The sequence below is a fragment of the Lethenteron reissneri genome, chromosome 32 (genome assembly GCF_015708825.2).
Source record: "Lethenteron reissneri isolate LAM-NWPU_2019-01 chromosome 32, ASM1570882v1, whole genome shotgun sequence".
Classification (NCBI taxonomy): Eukaryota; Metazoa; Chordata; class Hyperoartia; order Petromyzontiformes; family Petromyzontidae; genus Lethenteron; species Lethenteron reissneri.
Window position 1 is genome coordinate 13919101 of NC_083810.1, and position 23383 is coordinate 13942483.

Sequence of the window (23383 nt, forward strand, 5' to 3'; positions counted from 1 at the left end):
AAAAACCGGAGGACCCGGATAAAAATCCACGCAACCATGGGGTAACCATGCAAACTCCAAATATACAGGCGTCAGGGTTGGGATCTAACCCATGACCTGTGTACTAGGCGAGGTAGTTAACATCTCGCCACTCCGGCGACTGGGTGCCACTGCACCGAGGCCAGGAAGCCTTCATCGCATTGATCGGCACTGTGCGTGCACTGCTGGCTTTCATCGTAATTTGGAAATATGAGTTGATGTCAAGAATAGTGTTGAAATATAGAAAGTCAAATGACCCGTGTCCTGGAGAAAGTGATGGGGTAGGTAGCCAACTGGCTTAGGAGGTTAGGATGGTATCACAAGAGCATTGAGCCAGCACTGTTGAGACGTTGGGCACAAATTCTGGGCAACCGCACAGGATTAAACTGGGGACTCTCCATTGCAGAAAGTTGATGGTCTCCGCCCAATCACTCACAACTGCACAAACTGTCAATGTGGTCTTTCATATAATTGTAATTATACATCACTGTGTGATTGGCATGTGATTAACTTTTCTTTGAAGGACACGTAAAGAGTATGCCCTGATTATAGATACATTCCTCTTGAAGTGATATCAGAATGTAGTTCTTCTGGAACTGATCTCTGACGCATGGTACCATGCTGTAAGACTTATGAATCAAAATCCCGTCACTTCGTGGCAAGGTACACAAGTTATATAGTGGTAGGTGGGGGAAAAGTTACGGGAATTTCTAATGCAATGAATAAGTCCATTCAAAGAAACACAAAGTAGTGCTCATTTAACCATAATGCATTGACATTGCCGAGACAAGTGTCAACTAAAGGACAGCGTGGATTTTTTTCTCACGATTCCTTGCTGAGACACTTGCCAACTCCCAAACATGATTGGTCCGCTTGTTGATGTCGCGCCAGGCTGCTGGAGCTTCACGCCCGTGGCTGTGTGTGTGTGTTTTAGGAGGACAGCGTCGCGGATGACAGACAGGTGTCCGAGGCCCTCTTCACCAAGCCTGGTCTGTGCGCCGTCTCTCCCACCCTACTGAGGCCCCGGCTTGTGTTCGACGACAAGTGAGTGCGCGCTATTTTAGTGTGTGGGCGTGGCGTTTTAAGCCTGGGTTGAGGGTGCCGATCCCGCGCACAACCCAGATGTGTTTAGGAAACCTGAGTAGCGGTGGCTCTTGATGATGATAAATAGCCACGGTCAAGAGGTCGTATTTGCCAGTGCTGCTGATGCCATCACATCTTGCCATTGATTTCTTTCGTCAAATCGGCAACTGTTGCACAGTTGACATCTGACCTTGGAGGTTTACTTTTAGACCATCCAACCATCTGGCTTTAGGTACACGTACAAAACACAGTGCAGGACCCTACTGAGAGAGTCCTGCATATCATCAAGCCTTTCTTTGATAAATAAATTACATTATTATCATCATCCATTTCCCCTTTGGTTGGCAACCTCTGGTTTGCCCGAACTAATGTCTTCCGTTATATATCGGGGTCAGGAAAACTAATTTGCGATGGACATGAGTTGGAATGCTCCTGATGTCGCCTGCTATGCATTCGTGTCTTCAATGCTCGTACGCGCTCCCCTTTGTTCACTGGTTGCCCCGCTCTCTATTCCACGTGAACTGTCGTGTGCTCAGACCCCAGTCGGTGGATTTCCACATGCAAGAGGCCAAGAAGCTGAAACACATGGCGGATGGCATGGTAAGGCTGCGCCCAGCACAGAAGACCATTCTAGAAATGGTGTTGAACCGCAACAAGTTGGCGATAATCACTGCCCTGAAGGACCACTACTCAAAAATGTTATCTTGGTCAAAATAATATAAACATATATTGCACAAATATTTGTAATATTGCCATTCATTTATGAGGGTGAATTATGATGGTTATAAACTAGATTACTTTACATCTTTGATTGATTTGACATTGTTAGGACCCATGCCCTCAGCATTACTGCAATCATTTAACATTCTTATACAACATGTGCACAATTTTTTCCATTTCCTATGACTGAAACTATATGCATACTTAAAAAAGTGGGCCTTTTTGCAAGCCAGTTTCACTGAACTTCCTCATCTAACTTAAGCAACTACATTAGCAGAAGTGTCGCGTCAATTCAAAGGCTGCAAAGTCACCTCTGCCCTGTGTGGTCAGTAGCAGCACTGTACACTACCGTGTAATTGAATGTATAGTGTGCGTCAGAAGCCAGGAACCGTGTATCTATACAGAAAATCATAGCAGATGCTCGCTCTGTACACCGTTTGCTTGGACACGCATCTCAGTCCATTTGACACGGGGTGCCTGAACATTCCTCAACACGTCCACGTTGATCTTATTGCACTCGGCTCGCATTTTCGACGAGGGCAGCGCCAATATCGTTCTGGTTCCTGGCCTTTTGCCGCACCCTTCCAGTAACGAGTTTACGTTTCTCTCTCAATGGCCCTTCCTCAAAGCAACGTGCCCCTGCAGAGGTGCAGGGTGATCCATTTATAGATGCCCTGCTCACTTCTTGTGACTCTTACTTCTCAACACGTGATTTAAATGTTGCGAAAGCGACGGCGCCATATTTGACGGTGGTGAAATATCTCGTAAGTGAATTAGAGATTGGTAGTCTGAGACGCGTGGAGGTGATGGAAATTATGTAGGTTTTTTTAATTCTCTTCTACAATTTATTCACGTAATTTTTGTGGGTATCTATAACCTGGTGCCATTGTGAAGTACAAATAAAACGACCGTGCCGTGTTGCTGTATTTGTCTGTATTGTATTGATTCTGATTCTAAATATTGTGTTGCTGCCACACCACTCTCAGTCGGACAAGCTGGGAAAGGCGATCAACTACACGGACGCAGGCCTCTCCTTCATCGAGTGCGGCAACGCCATGGAGCAGAACCCTCTCGAGGCCAAGTCCCCGTACACCATGTACTCGGAGACCACCGACCTCGTCAAGTGAGTTTTGCCACCATGCTGCTCCGGCTCCGGCCATCGACAGTAAGGACCACCGGCAGGCCACTGGGCGACCCACGAGAAGCACAGCCTCTAACCCCTTGTTGATAATAATTCACACTTGGCTTGTGAGGCGCCTTCCACCGATGTCTCAAGGCCTCTTGATTCACATCCAACGTTTGAGGTGGCCCGGTAGCTCAGAGGTCAGAGTACTCGGCTGGCACTGCTGAGTACCCGGCGACTTTGAATCCAGGCATTTGTCGGTGATTAAAGTGTCGTGAGTTGATGGTCTCAACCCAGTCATGAATCACTGCACGACAAAAAAAATCCTTATCGCATTTCACGTACGTTCTGCACTTAATGGAGCCAAATTCCATGTCGGAGAATATTAAATTTCAATTTCACTCTCCTGTGGTGAACGTTCATTTCAAATGCAGCGCATGGGGAAAGTTCTACCCTCTACCGTGAGGACCAGCAGTCACTTGAAGGGGTCTCAGAGGTTGCTCCGTGATGTCTACTTTCATCGGCTGTTCTCAGATTAACGCGAAGAAGGGTTGCACTGATCTGCGAGAATTTCGAATGGATACTTTGCGTCTCTTGACATTGTACAATTTGTTGAAAGTATAATACATTCGAATTTATACGTTTTCTAAATTTGCATCTCAAGATGTTGTACACTGGGAGAACATGGCCATTATAAGATTTTGGGGAGGATACATTTTATTGTTTGGGAGAATTGGATTTTGAGGAGAGTATAGATGGAAGAGGACTTCTAATATAAGTCACTTGAATAGCCATCGACAGAGAAGATGAAAGGCTTAAGCTTGAACAGGGAGACAGTCCTCCCCCAAGCGGATAACCAGAGAGAGGGCATTCTAGACCAGAGGTGCAGCAGCAGAACCAGAACCAACCTCCCACTGAGCCAGGCTTCCTGGGGATTTTGATCAGAGTCCTGGTTGCTGAAAAAAAGGGTATGTTAACCGTTAAGATTGTTTTTTCTATTTAGTCTAAAATGAAAATGGAAATAATGAACACACAACTGTTTAACATGTTTTCACTACCAGCAAATATATGAAAGAACTGCATCATTAACAGGTGAATAAAATGTGCCGTCAAACACTCGCGTGTGCTTGTTCAGTGTTTGAGATGAATTCCTTAAAAGTTTCAATCATGAACAGAGCCAACACGTGGTTAAGTAAAGGCGCTTCTTTGATACGGCAGGTACGCCATGAAGTTGAAAAGCCACTCTGCTCCAGATTCGACCCCGGCCGACAAAAAGCTTGGGGTGTTCAGGTACTCGCTCAATGCACTCCTTACATAACCGCTGTATGCTTGGCAAACTATGTACACGTGCTCATGCCACACTAACAACGCTGTTGGTTTTAAAAGTCTCCCCCTGTGCATACTTCCCACAACGCTAACGGTGCGGCTCTCTACTCTTTCCAGGAACATTTGGCCTCAAATGTTTCCACATTGGCCAGTCGTATGGAAAGTGTCTTGTGGCATGTCCGACAGCCTGTGGAAATCTGTGGCTCGGTGGTTAGCGCACTGCGGTACAAACATGGCTAGTGGGTTTGATTTGCTGGCCATGAATAACATCAGTGGTATCGGAACCTTGGCATCTAAAAAGCTGGCTAAAGCCTTAAATTAGTATATTTAGCAGTTTGTGAACATCAGCACTTGATAGACAGGCAACCAAGTGTGGCGTTGCCCACATCTACCCGCTTGTGCCATTGCCATCCTTAATCATGTATCCTATTCGTCAGTCATGAGGGCTAAATCCATTTTCACCATGTATCTCTAGCTAGTATTACCGCCTCATTCGATCTCACTCCCTGTATTCAAGACTTCCTACTCCATCTCTGCATCTGGCTCTGTCTGCATCTTCATTTGCTCCCGTTTCCTTCTGCTTGTGTGTGTGTAGCATTGCTAAGTTTGGGATTCTGTTGTAATGTGTCTGAGCCACTGTAGTCTCCTTTCCTTAACTTTGTCTAATAAGTTGTCCATCCAGAATAGGTCCCCACTAGCAGCAGTCAGAATAACAATGCAGAAGGTCAATTGATTCTGACTTCCTGGATGGAGTGTGACGTTGGCTTTCTGGATCCTGTCCTGATGATGTTTGACAATTTCAAACTCCGCTTCATATATCTAAATCTTGACTTAAAGCTTTCGTGACTGCAGGAATTCATATTCTTTGGGTCTTTCGGTAAAGTTACGTAGATAGGTTCAAAGAAAATAGCCAGAAACTACGACGTTTCGATCGCAACACAAGCGGTCGTCATCAGGAAAAGGTGGCGACGGTGCCCTTCAATTAGGGGAAAACTCACCACCGTCGCGGTCGCCGCCCACCACTGCCATCAACATTCGCTGTCCCGCCCATGCTGCTGACATTTGGGCTATCCCCATTTCAAACATTTATAAACAGTTTGCCTTTAGAAGCTAACCCCCTTTTCCTGATGACGAACGCTTGTGTTGCGATTGAAACATCGTAGTTTTTTGTTATTTTCTTTCAACCTATCTACGTGACTTTACTGAAAGACCCAAAGAATATTCATATATCTAATTTCTACATTTGGTTGTGAGGCTTGCTCGTCATCTTACCAGTGAGCTGAAACAATTATTGACACGATAAACGCCTCTACACGTGGCAATTTGTTTGGCCGTGTCGGGTGGGGGAGGGTTCCTAATGGCAGATTTGGTGAGGTCATTAAATGGTCTAACCTAAAAATATTATTATGAATCATTGGTTGCAAAAACCGACGTGTTAAGTGTGTAATTTCTCCGTGACAGCCTCCGCTGCCTGGCGCTGCTCTACCTGAGGATGTTCAAGCTGAAAAAGGACAGCGCCATGAAATATTCCAAGTCTCTCCTGGAGCATTTCAAGGTATTGAAAGTTGTTGGCATTGTTAAGTGTTTCATTATGACGATAATTGTCACGTAAATCACATTGAACGTGCAAATATGGATGCTTGTAATTACTTAGAAAGGAGGGATGATATATATTGTGTTAGAGGGTTGATGTTTGAAATGAAGTTGCCATGATATGGCGAAGTTATGATCAATTGTACAATGTAAGGGCCACGATAATTGTATTGCTTTTTGCACTATATCGTCAGTGTTTGTTGTTAGTCATTTAATTTTACTTACATGTCTTACTTTCCAACAAAACATTCACAAAATGACTCAAAAATCACAGTTCTATATAAAAAGCCATTATTCATCAAGTGAATGCTTTGCGAAAAAAATTAATTGAGCCATTAACAGCATGGCAATTATAAGATTTTATTTTTGTAATTAAAATAATGTATTTTTCGTGTGACAACAGCAAATGTTACAGATGGCAGAGTTCTAAAGATTAGAATACTAATGCTAGAGTCATTTTGAGTGAACTGCCGTTGAACAACATTACGGGATTTTATTTATTCATCATAGACGTACAGCACAGCACATTACAGTGAAGATGTGATTTACAATATTACGTGAAACTGATATGAACTGAAACTGATAACTATTCGTATTGTATCGTGAAAAGTTCTATCGTGGCAACTATTGTGAAACCCCAAACACAAGTGGACTTGAGCGGGGCATGTCACCAACAGAGATGGTAAACTGGATGCATCTGGCAGTAGGGAACGCTCACAAGGGAATGACCAAAGTGCAGATGGAGAAATTAAATAAGAGCACAGTTGGGAGTCAAATGGATTGCATCTGTGCAGGTTGAGTGTTTTCGCCATCATCTAACAGCGGATTGAGAGTGGACGAAAACGTAAATGATGGCAGCTATGTTGGTGACCTAATTTAATAAGTCAGATTTATATTGCATGGCAAGACTTGTAGTCCATATGCCCCCTTGTGCCTAACACACGATGGACACATGAATACATTTAAATACCCAGAACAAGTACGTGACGAAAGAGAAGAGAAAAACAAATCTGATATAAATAAACGTAAAGAGTGAGCAGCTGAAATTCCCGCTACAGAGAACGGGGGGAGGGCGGGGGGCAGACAGATGGCTGGGCCATATGGTCAGCAATGAAAGGCAGCGAATTCTCCAAAAAGCCTCTCCGCTGCTCAGCACGGAATCCGAAACTCCGGCCCGCCGGCCTTGATGCAAGTGCAGCTGAATTGGCGTGTTCACGCAAAGCGTTGGGACAGGCCGGGCTAAATGACAGGTTAGCGTGTGGATTAATCACGTGCCGTAATGGAGAATGGTGCACAGTGGGGCTAGCGCATAAACAGCAGCCCGCCGTTCACGCTGGTGTGTGCTCGCAAGCGCCGAGTGCGTTAAATAAATAAATAACACCAGATGGCTCCTTTATGCACGGGGTGATTTGAATATGGTAAGCGAGGCTGCCTTTTGCAAACACGGGCGGCCTCTTGAGGTCGAAGTCTCCCATTTTGAGGTTGGCCGAGAGACTTTGTGAAAACTATGAAGGCAGATTTACATTTTGTGTAAGATTGGATGCCAAATGACGAAATAAGTGACTCTACCATCATGGTAGTTTGTGATTCACACAAGTGCTGCTGCCATCCCAAGAGGTCCATTGTTGCTAAACGGCACGCGTGCCATTACACAGCATGCCACACCAACATTCCTGCATGTCAGAGACTTTTTAGGATTTTGGCACATTTTCACTACCGACATCCAAAAAACATAAACTGCACCAACATTTTTTTTACTTTGATTAACTGGCAGTCACTCATTCTATTTGATTTGTAGTGCGTCAATATTTATGAGCGCTGAGCGCCATGAGTCTTACTTAGGCGCACTGCAAGCGTGATTAGAGAAGTTGTTAATGCTGTGGGGTTTTTTCTGACTCATGGTTATTCGTTCATAATTCGATTACTTTTTGCTTAGATTGCAAAAGAAGCTCGTACGTAATATTGGTCTTAGAAACCTAACGTGTAAAACTAATGGTTTTTAGTGTCAACTGCCGACATTGCAAGGTGTTTGTGCTTTGTGTTTCTTTTTCAGAATGCCTCAAAGATGTCGCAGACACCACCTTGGACCGGAAGGTATGTCTATACGTCTATATATGTGTACACACAAGTGAACTCACAAGTAAACACGTGTCTCAGGACATACCCCATGCACTCCATGTACCTAGACACAAGTAAACACGGATTTGCATGAGCCCAACAGGTTTTGGCTTTGAGAGTAGTTCCCCACACATTATTTGCTGGTTAACTATTGTTTTTATTTCAAGGTCAAAGTTTGCTAAATATGATGGTGATAAAATATATTGATAATTATGCCTTTACACCAGTGCAGCAGCCTAATTTGTAGATTTCTAATTTAAATCCTGTAATCACAACTAATAAATCAATCTTCTATTACAATTGGATGACATAGACACAGACATTTGGTTTATGCTGCAACAACTTGATGTGCTATGAAGATCCAGTTCACAGGCATTGGTCTGTTCTCAGCTTGTTTAATCTTACCAGCCAATGTCCACGTGCTTAAACACGTCTATAAAAACATTATTATAACGTTTCAATTTTGCCCGTGCTACTTGGACAAGCTTTATAAACACACTTTAAACAATGTTTAAAAAAACAAATTAAGCATCTTAATCGCCGCACTTGGACATGGGAGGAGAGAGTGACCCAAACATTCGGAGGGGCGGGGGGGGGAGAGGGCAGCTTTGTGCATTGTAAGACTGTGCCACAGTCTAGCCCTCACACAGCACGCTTGTGCCTGAACACTTGCACAAGAACGGACAAAGATCCAACCCACATGCAGCCCTGCTGCAGGCTGTTGGGGCACGTGCTATATTCGCGAGCGCATATTAAGGCAGGTACGGCACACAAGGGGGTCGTGTGGCCTGCACCACATATTTGTCTCCCCAGTGATGATGTTTACACAACACACCAGGTACTTGTTTAAGACTTAGTCGACCTAAGACTGCTTTTAGATTTTCACCTCCAGTGTCAACTGTGGCAGGGAATCAAATGCGGGTTCTGGGTTAGTAGCGCACGGCGCTAACTGTTGCACCGCCACTCCCCGCTGGTGCACACACACATGCACCTGGATACAAACACATCCCATCATGAAACTTTACCCAAAATAACGGTGACTTTATTTTGTTTTAACTTGCAACATTGTTGTTTATTAATGTTTAAAAGTTGAGTAAATATGGTTTATTTGTGTATAGAATTACATTTTCACATTGTCATAACACAAGACATTGCACATAATTTGCCAGATTGTTTAAAAATTGCTTCTTTTGTAGACGAGGCCAACAATTGTAATAAACACTCGGACTCATTAACAACACCTGTGTCACCAGCCGCATAACACAACGCATCGTAACAAAGGCATATTTACTAACCACTGCTCTATCGCATCGCCCCATACGTACACTCGCACTCTGACACGCGCACATGCAGGGGCAACGGCACGCCGTCTCCCATGTCTCCCACGCCGTCGCCGGCGGGCTCGGTGGGCTCGCAGGGCAGTGCCAACACGGCGGCACCGTCCTCGTCACCCGTGGCCACGGTCACCATCCCGCAGCGCATCCACCAGATGGCGGCGAGCCACGTGAACATCACCAACCACTTCCTGTACGGCTACGACCACTGGGAGCAGGCCGAGCTGCTGGCCAAGGAGAACCACGGTACGTGGGCGGTGGCGCGTTCGCCGCTAGTTACAGAGGCTCGCGGTTTGATTCCGGCAGGGCGCCCTGGTTATTACTGCGGATGTATCGACTGTAAAATACGTCTTCCGGTTCACATTGGACACTGCCGTCCACCGACATCTATTTGAAATCAGTAGGCCGTTGTGTGCCAGTGTCATGGTCCGTATATTATAAATAAATAAAAATTGCCAGAGAAAATTACTCTTCGGATTACACATAGCAATCATCCTCGACTGGCAAACGAATGCCCATTTGTAGCCCAAGTGCTGGGTCACCTTGTGCCGTACGGGGACAGCCGTTGCCACTGGGGGTGCCGTTTCAAATGTAAGTCTCTTATCACGTGGAAAGCGCTTCGAAACGCCCCGGCGTTAAGGGTGCTTTCTTTATCAAACACAAATCATTATTACAGATTACATTCTCCACGTGCCTCTCCCAGTCACCGTCGGGTGTCTTGGCAGTTCATCTGACCGCTTCGAGAGTGGTGATTAGGCTGCTCGTCCATGTAAAGGGTAGTCTTTGTAAGCACTGAACGTTTACCTGGGGGCTGTTGTATAGAGGTGTGGGTGAATTTATTGGATGGCTAATGCCTTGCATGCTGAATTAAAGAGAAGCCCATGGTCACTGTGATTGGTATACAATTCATGTATAGCTTTAGCTGAATAATGTTTCCTGTGCAAAAGGGTTTGTGGTTCAATTGCCCATTGCACTGTGGCACAGTTGTTTTTCTAATCTTAAAAAACCAGATGGGATTTACCAACATTAACGATTAGAACTTGATTGAGCATGTGTGTTTGTGTGGTTATCCTAACCGCTATTGTGTGTAATTAGAAGGGTAGGGAAATGCTTAACATCACTGCATTATGATGCGGGCCCATCTAGGTTCTATTAATGGCCATGCACAACAGGAGCAGTTGATAAATAAAACCTTGTATGGGTCTCCCCTCGAGACAGCGCTGGGGAGTAAAGGGAGAGCCTGGACTCTGGGCGCTGCTGTGACCACCCATTTGTGTACCATGCATGCCTTGAAAATGCCTACTTATAACATCACTTGCTCCGACTGTATGTCTAAACAATTATCCGTTGTCTCTGTGTGTGCGCACTCCCCCGCAGAGTTCTTCCGTGACCTGGACCAGCTGATGGGGGCACTGACTCTCAACAGCAGCATGACAGAGCTGGTGCGCTACACTCGCCAAGGACTCCACTGGCTTCGCTTTGAGGGGCAACTGCTGTGATGTGCAGTGAACCGAGGAGGGGAAGGGGGAGAGCCAGGGACTGCCACGACGGAATGCGACGAAGCTTTACCGGCTTTAATTCCGGCCACCGCCTGAGCCTTTCACGACCGCCACAAGACGGGTCATGCAGACAGTCCCGCATCGATTGACAATTTTTATCGTCTGTGACCGTTTGGAAGGTTCAACCTCTCGGGGAGTTGAGATCAAGCTTCTTCAGTGGCATGCTTCTTAATGACATCGTGCAAACGTTTTTTTTTAAGACGGCAAGCAGCACCCCCCCCCCACCCAACCTTCTGGCTGAATTTTTTGACAGCACATCACACCAAGGGCGATCAGTTGCCTTTGAGTAAACTTTGTGACGGTTTGGAGAACGCAGAACGCCGGGCCTGAGAGGGAACCAGCCGCCCTCCTGACTTGCCTGTTGGTCGAAGAGCAAGCCCCCCCCCCCTCCCCTTCGGCTGCGCGTACGGCAGCAGTGCAAACTCATATTTTGTAATTAATTTAACGTATTTATTCATGTACGTCTTTAGTTTGATGCACAGCTCACAATTACTGTGCACGTGAACTGCCATGACTGTCTGCTTTTCGGTGTGTCTGCTTCTCTTGTAAGTGATTATAGGATGTTAGGTTTTTTTGTGGTCAATGACAAGAATTTGCTGTCATTTGAAAGGTGAGCGTGACTTGTTTTTGCTAATCTTTCAAAAGTTGCATTTCTTGCTATAATTGATTACCTATTTGTCCTTTCACTCCCCCCTTTAATCGTGAGTAATATATTAATCAGACATGCCTAAAACTTCCACTTAAAAGCATTATGGGGAAAACACTTCAAAATTCGGTGGTCAATGCATGATTGTGAGTCATTTTATACACAATTCCAAACAAAAAGTCTTGGCTAACATTTAACATACGTTTTTTTCATTTTTCTCTGGCAGATCAATGTTGTTTGTGCAGACTGCTGTTATTTTCACAAATGTTGTTCCAATGTCACACCGTTATATGGCGAGTCCTTCCAGTTGGTACTATTTGGAATTTTATGAAAAAAAATTACATTTAACCAACTGTTACAAACTTTATTTCGCTCATCGATTTTATAAATTATTTGTCAAGGAAATCCAAGGTCCCATTTTTATATTTTCATGTTTTTTTCCCATCGCACATTGGTTGGCGTATAAGCATCCATTTGATCAGTTCGTGTTAGATATATTTTATAGGGTTTCTTTGTTAGAGGATGGAATGTTCAAGGTTGGAAGGCACTGGGGGCTGATAACAACAATTTATGTTGTCGATGAATTCTTGTGTAAAACACCACAGGAATTAATTATTGGTAGTATGTTTTATCATTCGTGGGCCCATTAATCTAATCTGTGGTAACATTGAAAACAGTTGAATATTTTGCATCTTCCTATATATTACTCTTTGGTTCTTTTGGTAAAGTCACGTAGAAAGAAAATAAATTAATAATAATAGAATACGACGTTTCCTATATATTGTTCTACATTGTATGACAAATACGCTCTCTTTTCATTATTCAAAGCTTGTCTTGATGTTTGGCTGAAACACTAACATGAAACTTAACACAAAAGCCAAAGAGGACAGTGCAGAGATTTTATTTCCAGGAATTATAATTGGCTTGAGTTTGTCATTTTTTCCCACATTTTTTCATTTCCTGTTCTTTGTGGCAGCTTGATGTAGTGAGTCTGCCAGAATAGATCTTCAGTTTTGTGTTACCTAAAATTAACGAAATCCCCATCCTGTTATACACAAATTAAATGTCTGTGGATCACGTCAGTTTGAAATTTAAAAGTGCCACAGTGAGAAGAGTGACCAAGTTTTCATTTTAAAAAGACCCAGCAATAATTGTCGTATTGAGTGAGAGCCCATTTGAAAGAATGGATATTCCTTCGCCCTCATTATACATTGGTGATTCACTGACTGCATCAGAGTGAGGCACCAAATAGAATACAGATGTGACAAATTTACTTGAGCATAACCGTGCTGAATAGAGTTTTCAGTGGGTACATTTCCCGCTTGCGAAGTGCTTGAAGGGAAGATTGTTTGCACGGTGACTACGAGACGTTGGAAGGTTAAACCCTGAGTGCCCTGCCTTGTGGTTCGAATTTTATTTCTGCAATAATATCTCAATGTTCTAGAACAGGTTCAATAGTTTTAATTTACTTTTACAATACTGGAAAATGTGGATATCACCTTTGGTATTATAGTCACTTGGGTACAGCACAAAAGGAGTGTTTGCAATGTAAATTTTGATTATGTTACTTGGAAATGGGAAACCCTTTAACACATTTTGACTGTACCTATTCTAATTTAAAATATACATTTTTTTTCCTCTCTCAAACCTGGCAAGATGCTGAAAACAATACAAAGAGTCGTTTGTCGTTTAACTTGAACTCTGAAGTGACTTTCCCATTCTAATTTTTGCAATGTTGCAAAACACTAATCTGGATACATGCTTGTGCGAGTGAGTCTAGCACATTGTGGATATAGATTTTTTTTCCAGCTGTAATGATGTGAAAGGATTATTGCACATTCATTATAAATGCTTCACTTGATTAATTCTGCTGGAGATGTATCCAAGCTCCAACTCTGAACACTGGTTTTGATGTGTACGTTGTGGTGTAGCGGTCACAGATCTGAGCATTATTCTTGATAACATTTCCTTGAGCTTGGTGGAAATGTGTGGCTTGCCAAAGATGTATAGGACACGGTGCTCACACTTATCCCAAGCGCTAAGAACTCTGGGAAACGTAGCTTGCAATGTGGTGACCCATTAGCGTGTTGCTGTCGTTTGGAAAGCTGAGCATCCCATCTCTTTGTCTCGCACAGCCACCATGACCCCCCAATTTGCAAGTTAAGCACATGTGGAGCGTTTCTTTGTGTGTGTGTAATTTCTCTGGTTTATGGCATCACCACGGCACCATCTTATTTGACCAGAGTGGCGAGCGAATCGTCACAGCGTTGTTGATTCTGGCACGGCAATGTTTCCAAGCTTCTCTTGCCTCTTCAGATCTTGACTCATAATTCATTTGGAGCGTTTCCTCGCCAATTTTATGACATTTATATTTTCATTTTTTTCGTGTCACTTGTAGATTACTTTTAGTGTTCTTGGTTACATCTCAGGAGTGACCATCACTGAGTGCCCACGTGCTAAGGATACCTATCTAAGCCCTGAACCAAGGAGGCCAGTCCTGCTGATTCAATGACAGTAGCTATTATTTCAGTGTGTACGTGTTTCAAATGCCCAGGCCACACGAGTCACGCTACATAAAACTGCCCATTTGCAAACTTCGCAAAGAGCAGTGCATGAATGAACACTGCTCTTCTTGTTAGCCCAGAATCACTGATTTCCACAACTTATTCTCAATGTTTGTGTACAGCACCGGTACCTAGTAATGGTCATTGCGGAGTATTAACTATTCGTGGGTAAGAAATTCAATTAAAAGTATATACAAGTATAAGTATAGATATAACGTATATACACAAATATATGTATTTAAGTGTGTGTGTATATATTTTTTTAAATGCAGTGATACGTTGCCTGTGCAAGCAGTACAAGTACTGTAATTTATTCAGCTGTCAAATAATGCAAGGACACGTGACTGACGTGACGCTCCACCAACCACTGAGCTCTCGAGCCCGTCTTACGGCGTTAGAATGTCTCTCATTGCAGTACTCCACGCTCATCTCGTCTCTTTGCATCATCCCTTCTAATGTTTGTATTTTTTTTACCTCCCGATAAACTTATAGGATGATTTTTTAAGTGTCATTTTTGTTGTTGTTGCAATTTTATTTAGTCCACCGGTGTAAATGTGAAAGTTTATTTTTTATTTTTAAACAGGCCTTTTTTAACAAAGAATTTGCAATCACTATCATGAGCATTGCTCGCTTTGGTTTAACACAGTGGTCTCATGGAGCCCCCGGATTGTGCAGGGAATGCAGAACTTGTAAGTGCAAACCAGAACCATAGTTTCGACCGTCTCTGGAAGAACAATGTTTTTTTTACGATGACATTTTGAAGCGTGAAAAGATTTCAACATTTGCTCGCATATCAACGGCACAAAAATCCTCACAAATAGAATCGCTTTTAAAGTGTTCTTTTTACACCGATGAAAATGATACGAGTGTTTAATCTCGACCAACGTTGCACGACTTTTGAAACGATAGCTCTGCTCAAGTCTGCCCTCTGAGACCACCGTTTTGTTGACGTGGATGTGTATGTTACATTTATTTCACATAAACTACAGTTACTTTGGCATGCAACACTTTTGCATCCTTTTTTACTGGGTCGGGAGTGTACCGTCACTTTTTCTATTTAACCGTGTGCACCGTCTTTGTGTTTGTATTACGCCGAAGTATTTTTGGGACCAATGTTAGCGTCGATCATCGTGCGTCCAAAGTTGAACGCTGCATGTGAAAGTGGCAATAGTTGTTAATAATGTGTTCATGCTGCCTGGCAGTGCTCGATTAACTAATACACCGTAGGCGTGATACACTGTAATCATAGTGCCCATAATACTTCAGTCTCGGTTCTGTGAATTCATCTTATTGGATGCATTTACAGAATCGTTAACTGTCGTAAGAGTCAATCAAAGTATGGAGGGATACTGTATACAACTAAAACGCTAGACATCTGTTTTAGACGTCTGATAAATTTATGTTCAAGGTTGAAATCTTGGACACTGGAGCAAACTCCAGTAAAGCTGATCAGTGGAAATCTTGTGACCAGTTAGTGTCTTCCTCCACCTCCGCCAACCTGCCTGGCGTGGGTGAAAGCTCAACAAATGTCGCCGCTACAGGGCCTCTGACTGCACTGACGATGCATGTATGCAGGGTAACCCGTTACCTTGAAATACCATGGAACTAATATTGATCCATGATGTTTGGATGCATGTAAGTTTTGTATGAGATAAGTGTGTTGCTTCCATTACGAGATTAATTTGAATATCCGAGGTGGTGGTGGAGTCGTAGTAAACTTGTTTGAGTTGAGGGAACACATTTTTTTAAATTTGCCCCCGTCTAAGTTAATAGTTTTACTGCGGTGTTACTCATTTTATGAGTTTGCATTGAACACATAAAAATCAAGGAGTGTACATGTTAAGTTATTGTATTTAACCAGGCGAAAACTTTGTTGAACCAGGTGAGACCAGGATGGTCTGGTTTGCAAGTGACCTGAGTATACGTATGTGCCCAACAGCTCTGCGTGTCTACTGCATCAGCCAAGACGAGGACACGGAACCCGCCCTATTGCGATACGAAACCTGCTTTCCATTGCCGAGGTCAAATTTGGTTGGCCCTTGTGGGACGCAGCAATGTTTCCGGCACCAGTTGTGGTCTTCTCACAGAGCGAAAGTACTTGCAGCAGGGGAAGACGTCTCATGTCCATCATTGTCGAGGGGTCGCGGTTTTTTTTAAAGGTCCTTCTGGCGCGGATTGCTTTCGCGTTTGTGATGAGCTCGCGGGTAATAGATGAACAGGCCATATTTTACAGTGTATTCACGCCTCCGGCTGCAGATATGGAGCCGAGTAAAGACAGCCTTTGCACAGTTCACTTTCAAGATGCACAACACTGTAAAGCAAAGCAATTGGTGGTTGTCGTGCTTGTTTTTGGAGACAATGTTATGCAACATCTGCAATTTTAAGCAATTTCAGTGACAACACAAATTGCCACTGGGAGGTGAAAATTTCATAAGCTTATGATGGGAGCCATATCATCCATCATTTATGCAAAGCAATTTTTTTTGTTACGTTCCTTGGCATTGGGAGAACGCCATGCTACAGGCCATTGGACGTCGTGTGTTTTTTTTATATCGGCGTTGCACATTCATGAAATAATCGTGTAGTGTGGGAAGGTTTGCAAAGGGGCTTGCTGTGTGTCTTGCATCACGAGCCCTGCCAGGGATGCACACTTTGACGATGGCCGCCAACTCATGCGTCTGCTCCAGGCCGTGACGTTGGGTCAACCTTGTCCCATTTCTCATCTGCCAGTCGGCCCACACCTCGTCGGTTTGGTGTTTCCAGAAACATCTATTGTCTACGTGTGCAGTTTCCATTTAATAGCGTCCCATGTTTTCATGTTTTAGCACTGGTGCAGATAAGTTTAAGAGCGTATACGAGCTATTATTAGAATACCCATGCAGTCGACCTTTGAATACTTTCTTGCAAAAATTATTTTGCTGCTACTTTTTTTGGTGATATGGCCTTCTCTGATGTCAGTGCTTTGCAGCAGCCGTCTTGATTAATTCGTCCGAATTCTAACATTGGTTTCAGACATTGTTTCATATGCTTGTTGTTATTCATATTGTTCATATGTTTGGTACTTCTAATGCAGACGATAATGTTTTGAGATAGTGCGTTAATGACGGGCATGCATTTAACGTTTAGTTCTGTCTCGTATGTGCGCGTGTGCGTAGTTGTAGATGTAAGGAAAGCTTGCTGTTTATTTATGGGTATTTATAATCGTGCTTTAGTCTGGGCAGAGTAGGTTGTTGCCAGTGTGCGATCATCAGTTATTTGTTACGGGCCTGCGGCAGACTGTCGGATTCGCCATTTTAAATAATTTGTACGTGGAATTTTACAAAAGAGGTGATTTTATAAAACTATGGTCAATGTGTGTGTGCATGTGAGTGTATGTCATTGTTCAAGTGATGACTTCTCCTTTGTGTGCAAGTGTGGAGACTCCACATTCGATCGACTCACATTTAAGATGTTGCTTGTAAGATTGCTACAAATACAGAGCTCTTCCAATACGTGTGGTTGGGATGGCCCTCTACGCAGAGTAGAGAAGGGCGCCGTGGGACAATCCCCATGAACTGCATCTGCTAAAGCTGTATCACGACCTCTTGGTCCTTCAACGCTGTCCTATGAACACATTTAGCTTTTCGTGCAGTCATTTTTTTTTACACGCAAAGGTAATATTTTTACGTCTTTTTTTGTAATAGCCATGTTCCTAAAATGTGTACATATGAACTACACAGCAGTTGCAGCTTTCACGCATCTTATGAAATATTTGAACTTGTCTGATGCAAAGGATGAGCAAAGACCCGATCCCAAAATGTGCAGTCGCTTCTTGTGTGCCAGTTATCTTACAGGGTTTGTAGTCGACGAATATGTACAGTGGGTGATGGGTTCACCGATGGATTGTGACCTTTTAAAACGAGTTTTCAAAACATATTCTGCCTGTCCGGGAAAGCACAGGGTTTGTTTTATTTTAATTTAGTTTCAACTGTAAAAAAATGCTTTGTTTAAATGACTAACTATTTGTTGTATTTAGCAAAAAAAAGTATATGTTATGGCTGTTGTTCAAGTCACTGCTGTAATAATATTTGAAGTGTAAAAAATGCCCAAGTAAAGCGAGTTGCTGTAAAGACCATTTTCTACCGAACAGAATCGTCTAAGTGTGGTCTCGATAAGTACACGTGTCAATCTGCTCTGTTCTTCTGAAAATGGTACAGTGTCCTCTTTAGAAAGCTTTTAATACTTAAACCAGCATCATCCTCGTCACGAACTACAGCTGTGTTTTGTTGGCGTCGATTTCTAAAATGGGCAGGCTGTCCACTGCATCGGGAAACGGTGGTTTTAGCTTCAAGGAAATGATCGGTTTTACAGCAACTGTCGTATCCGTGTGTGCAAGTAGGAGAGCTAATATCCATGTATATGCTTCATATATGTGAATTTTTTATTACTGTCTGTTCATTTCCCATTAATTCATTAAATGCTTTCTTGTCCAACTATTCTGTTCGATTTATGATTTAAGAGAACGGAGATAATCTTGGTTGGCTTCACTTGGCGTGTAAAACATTAAATCTACAATTAAATTTTTGACACATTCAACCCTGAAGTCCTTGCGTTTGTATTGCAATGTGACGAAAGCATCCAAAGTGTCAAATCTTCACTTATACATCTAGGCAGCGCTCTACCCGCTCGTCTGATTAAAGTGTAATTATTCACGAAAATCACATTGCGTGTTATTGATTGCAAGACCGCTTTGTTCCTGTCCACATTGTCCTGTATTATCATGGACACACTACTCATTGCAGCCAACTCAATCCTTGCACGGTCCAAGCGAGCATTATTCACCTGATTGCTTTAGTCTGGAGTACACCGCCTGGAGCGTGTGTGTAGTTCGCAAATACAATAAACATGCGGGTCTCACATGAGCGTGACGGATCTGTAATTGCAGATTGTCGACTGGGCAGAAACGAGTCGAGCAGTGGGAAGGGAGGGGGCTCGGGGAATGTTAAGGACGATGTCACTTCACATTTGCAGCCGACAGAGACGAGGGGACGTTTTGGTAACTAAACTCAGTGTGTTCCCAATTAAATTTGTTTTGCTTTCATAAGCACACTGTCTTCGCATGCAACAAAGGTTCTAAAAAACCTGTAGGGTTGATCTCGTTATTTGCCCAATGGAAGCCCTTTGGCACCAACTCTCCATCCTGTCTGATCTTGAGTTTATTTCACTGCATGTGGCGCCTTCCTTCAAGTCGTCAAGCAGAAGTATTTTTTTCTGCCTCTTGGCGTCTTTCCCAACGTCCTTTTTATCGCCACTTCCTTTAACCAGTTTTCGCCTCCGAGTGTGGCCAATCCACATCTTGGATTCATCAGACTGCAGCATTTTAACAGCATCGCACGAGCAACCGGAACATATCTATCCTCCAAGACATTTGTTTACAATAATTTCTCCTAATACAAATGGAAACTCCGTGCTATTGTAATATGTAATTTAGCGAGCCTGCTTAAATCCACACTGTGTTTCCATTTATATCTGCACAATGTGTATCCACAATACATTAGACACAGGACATTAAGGTGATCCAGTGGGACTGGACCCCTGAGCTCTGCCCAACATCCGTGGATTCATCAACCACGTTGTTAGTTTGTCATTCTCTGTTTCAGTCGAAGTACACCGATTACAACACCCCTCTCGTTTTAGGCACCGTGCCATGTGACTCGTCCTCACCCCACTGCACGGTAGACAAGGCACGGGTTGTTGACAGCCACGGTAGACAGGGCACGGGTTGTTGACTGCCACGGCAGACAGGGCACGGGTTGTTGACTGCCACGGTAGACAGGGCACGGGTTGTTGACTGCCACGGTAGACAGGGCACGGGTTGTTGACTGCCACGGTGGGCAAAGCACGGGTTGTTGACTGCCACGGTAGACAAGACACGGGTTGTTGACTGCCACGGTAGACAGGGCACGGGTTGTTGAGTGCCACGGTGGGCAAGGCACGGGTTGTTGACTGCCACGGTGGACAAGACACGGGTTGTTGACTGCCACGGTGGACAAGACACGGGTTGTTGACTGCCACGGTAGACAGGGCACGGGTTGTTGGCTGCCACCGTAGACAAGACACGGGTTGTTGACTGCCACGGTAGACAGGGCACGGGTTGTTGACTGCCACGGTAGACAGGGCACGGGTTGTTGGCTGCCACGGTAGACAAGACACGGGTTGCTGACTGCCACGGTAGACAGGGCACGGGTTGTTGACTGCCACGGTAGACAGGGCACGGGTTGTTGACTGCCACGGTGGGCAAAGCACGGGTTGTTGACTGCCACGGTAGACAAGACACGGGTTGTTGACTGCCACGGTAGACAGGGCACGGGTTGTTGAGTGCCACGGTGGGCAAGGCACGGGTTGTTGACTGCCACGGTAGACAAGACACGGGTTGTTGACTGCCACGGTAGACAGGGCACGGGTTGTTGACTGCCACGGTGGGCAAAGCACGGGTTGTTGACTGCCACGGTAGACAAGACACGGGTTGTTGACTGCCACGGTAGACAGGGCACGGGTTGTTGAGTGCCACGGTGGGCAAGGCACGGGTTGTTGACTGCCACGGTGGACAAGACACGGGTTGTTGACTGCCACGGTGGACAAGACACGGGTTGTTGACTGCCACGGTAGACAGGGCACGGGTTGTTGGCTGCCACCGTAGACAAGACACGGGTTGTTGACTGCCACGGTAGACAGGGCACGGGTTGTTGACTCCCACGGTAGACAGGGCACGGGTTGTTGGCTGCCACGGTAGACAAGACACGGGTTGCTGACTGCCACGGTAGACAGGGCACGGGTTGTTGACTGCCACGGTAGACAAGACACGGGTTGTTGACTGCCACGGTAGACAGGGCACGGGTTGGTGGCTACCACGGTAGACAAGGCACGGGTTGTTGACTGCCACGGTAGACAAGGCACGGGTTGTTGAGGGCCACGGTAGACAAGGCACGGGTTGTTGGCTACCACGGTAGACAAGGCACGGGTTGTTGACTGCCACGGTAGACAGGGCACGGGTTGTTGGCTACCACGGTAGACAAGGCACGGGTTGTTGACTGCCACGGTAGACAGGGCACGGGTTGTTGGCTACCACGGTAGACAAGGCACGGGTTGTTGACTGCCACGGTGGGCAGGGCACTGGTTGTTGACTGCCACGGTAGACAGGGCACGGGTTGTTGACTGCCACGGTAGACAGGGCACGAGTTGTTGACTACCACGGTAGACAAGGCACGGGTTGTTGAGTGCCACGGTAGACAGGGCACGGGTTGTTGACTGCCATATTAGGCAGGGCACGGGTTGTTGACTGCCACGGTAGACAGGTCACGGGTTGTTGACTGCCACGGTAGACAGGGCACCGGTTGTTGACTGCCACATTAAGCAGGGCACGGGTTGTTGACTGCCACGGTGGGCAGGGCACCGGTTGTTGACTGCCACGGTAGACAGGGCACGGGTTGTTGACTACCACGGTAGACAAGGCACGGGTTGTTGAGTGCCACGGTAGACAAGGCACGGGTTGTTGACTACCACGGTAGACAAGGCACGGGTTGTTGAGTGCCACGGTAGACAAGGCACGGGTTGTTGAGTGCCACGGTAGACAAGGCACGGGTTGTTGACTGCCACATTAGACAGGGCACGGGTTGTTGACTGCCACGGTAGACAGGGCACGGGTTTTTGACTGCCACGGCAGGCAGGGCAAGGGTTGTTGACTGCCACGGTAGACAAGGCACGGGTTTTTGACTGCCATGGTAGACAGGGCACGGGTTGTTGACTGCCACGGCAGGCAGGGCAAGGGTTGTTGACTGCCACGGTAGACAGGGCACGGGTTGTTGACTGCCACGGCAGGCAGGGCAAGGGTTGTTGACTGCCACGGTAGACAAGGCACGGGTTTTTGACTGCCATGGTAGACAGGGCACGGGTTGTTGACTGCCACGGCAGGCAGTGGCCACGAGGCGGCGCTCGCAGGCCGTGGACGCGTTCCCCAGCGTGGCCACGTGACTCCCCGCTCCACCCTTGGCGTGATTTGGCATTTATGAAGAGGAGCATTTACAAAAGGAGTGGTGACGAGTCTGTATATTTCATAATGTAAATATGCCGACAGTTCTAATGACAGAAATGATTGGCATTCATTGATGTCGGGGGAAGCTCTAACGCTGGACGATGCCGTTGGACCACCCCCAATATTTTTGGAGGGCACTTTTTTGTTCAGATGTTATTTTTAAACTACTGTATTTCACCTGGAAAATCCCTTGAAATGGGGCATCTCGTTTGCAATGCTGCCCACGTTACCAACGGACGCATACATCGCAAACACGTATTTACACGTGTACACGCAACTTCTAAATCTGTAAATTATACATTATGCACTCGTGAACATCGATATGCGTGGAGAGGAAACTGGAACTTCGTTCTCCACTGTTGCGTACTTAACCTCCAATTACACCGTATTCCGACTGAATCGGCACATATGTGACCAGCGTTAACGCCACATTACACATGCTGTATAGTCCCTAGATGTAATAGAAAGTATTTACATATGTTCCACGCATAAGCCACACCTGGCGCAGGTAAACATGGCGCGAGCCTCATCAAATGGATATGGAACCAGGTTTCCGAAAGAACGGCTCGCCCTCGTCATGGAAATGTGGAATTTCCAACTATAGGTCAAGGCCATAACCAGGAAAAGAGCGCATTTCCACGATGGTTTATTCGTGAGCGAGAAACCCGGCCCGATCGACGTTTTACCTCGCAGAAGCCAAGCAGACAATGGGCCTGGGGTGGTAGTGCCCGCATGGAGCCAGCCGCACGAATCGCGAGGGGTCATCGACTGCGGAGTGAAGCAACAGACGGCAGTGCCGCAAATTCCACTCGGAAAAAAGCGGGTTTCTGGAGTGGCACTTTAACGTGGTTGTTGTTTTTAATATAAAAAAGATCAATCGTCTTCATCATTCGGCTTGTTGTAATCTTATATAACAGAATGCTGCACTCGAGACTTGGACGAGCTCGTGTAAGCAAGACGAAGCAATGAGACCACCACGAGGAATGACATTGTCATTGTCCAGCATTGAAGACAACGGGAATCTCACAGCTCTCATTCACACAGAACCAGTCCTGCCTGGGCCACCGCTCCGCCACCAACCCATACTGACCAGCGAGGTGAAGTATGGTCAAACAACAACCACCACCCCCACTCCACGCTGTGGATGGAAGACTCATCCGAGCAAAAGCATTGGCAAATTAGCCTTGAGATGTGTAATCAATAACAGGGATGACCCTTTCTGGCAATA

General features: G+C 45.2%; 1 protein-coding gene across 1 annotated transcript in view; it reads left to right on the top strand.

The window, feature by feature from the left end:
• The window catches only part of LOC133350081 (AF4/FMR2 family member 4-like), a 63567-nt gene extending 44908 nt beyond the window's left edge, over positions 1 to 18659 (top strand). Inside the window, 8 exon segments of the mRNA XM_061564080.1 lie at positions 953 to 1062; positions 1638 to 1701; positions 2808 to 2944; positions 4163 to 4234; positions 5732 to 5825; positions 7917 to 7957; positions 9335 to 9561; positions 10693 to 18659. Of these exon segments, the coding sequence (XP_061420064.1) occupies positions 953 to 1062; positions 1638 to 1701; positions 2808 to 2944; positions 4163 to 4234; positions 5732 to 5825; positions 7917 to 7957; positions 9335 to 9561; positions 10693 to 10814 (867 nt within the window). The 3' untranslated portion in view covers positions 10815 to 18659.
• Positions 18660 to 23383: the final 4724 nt, after the last annotated feature.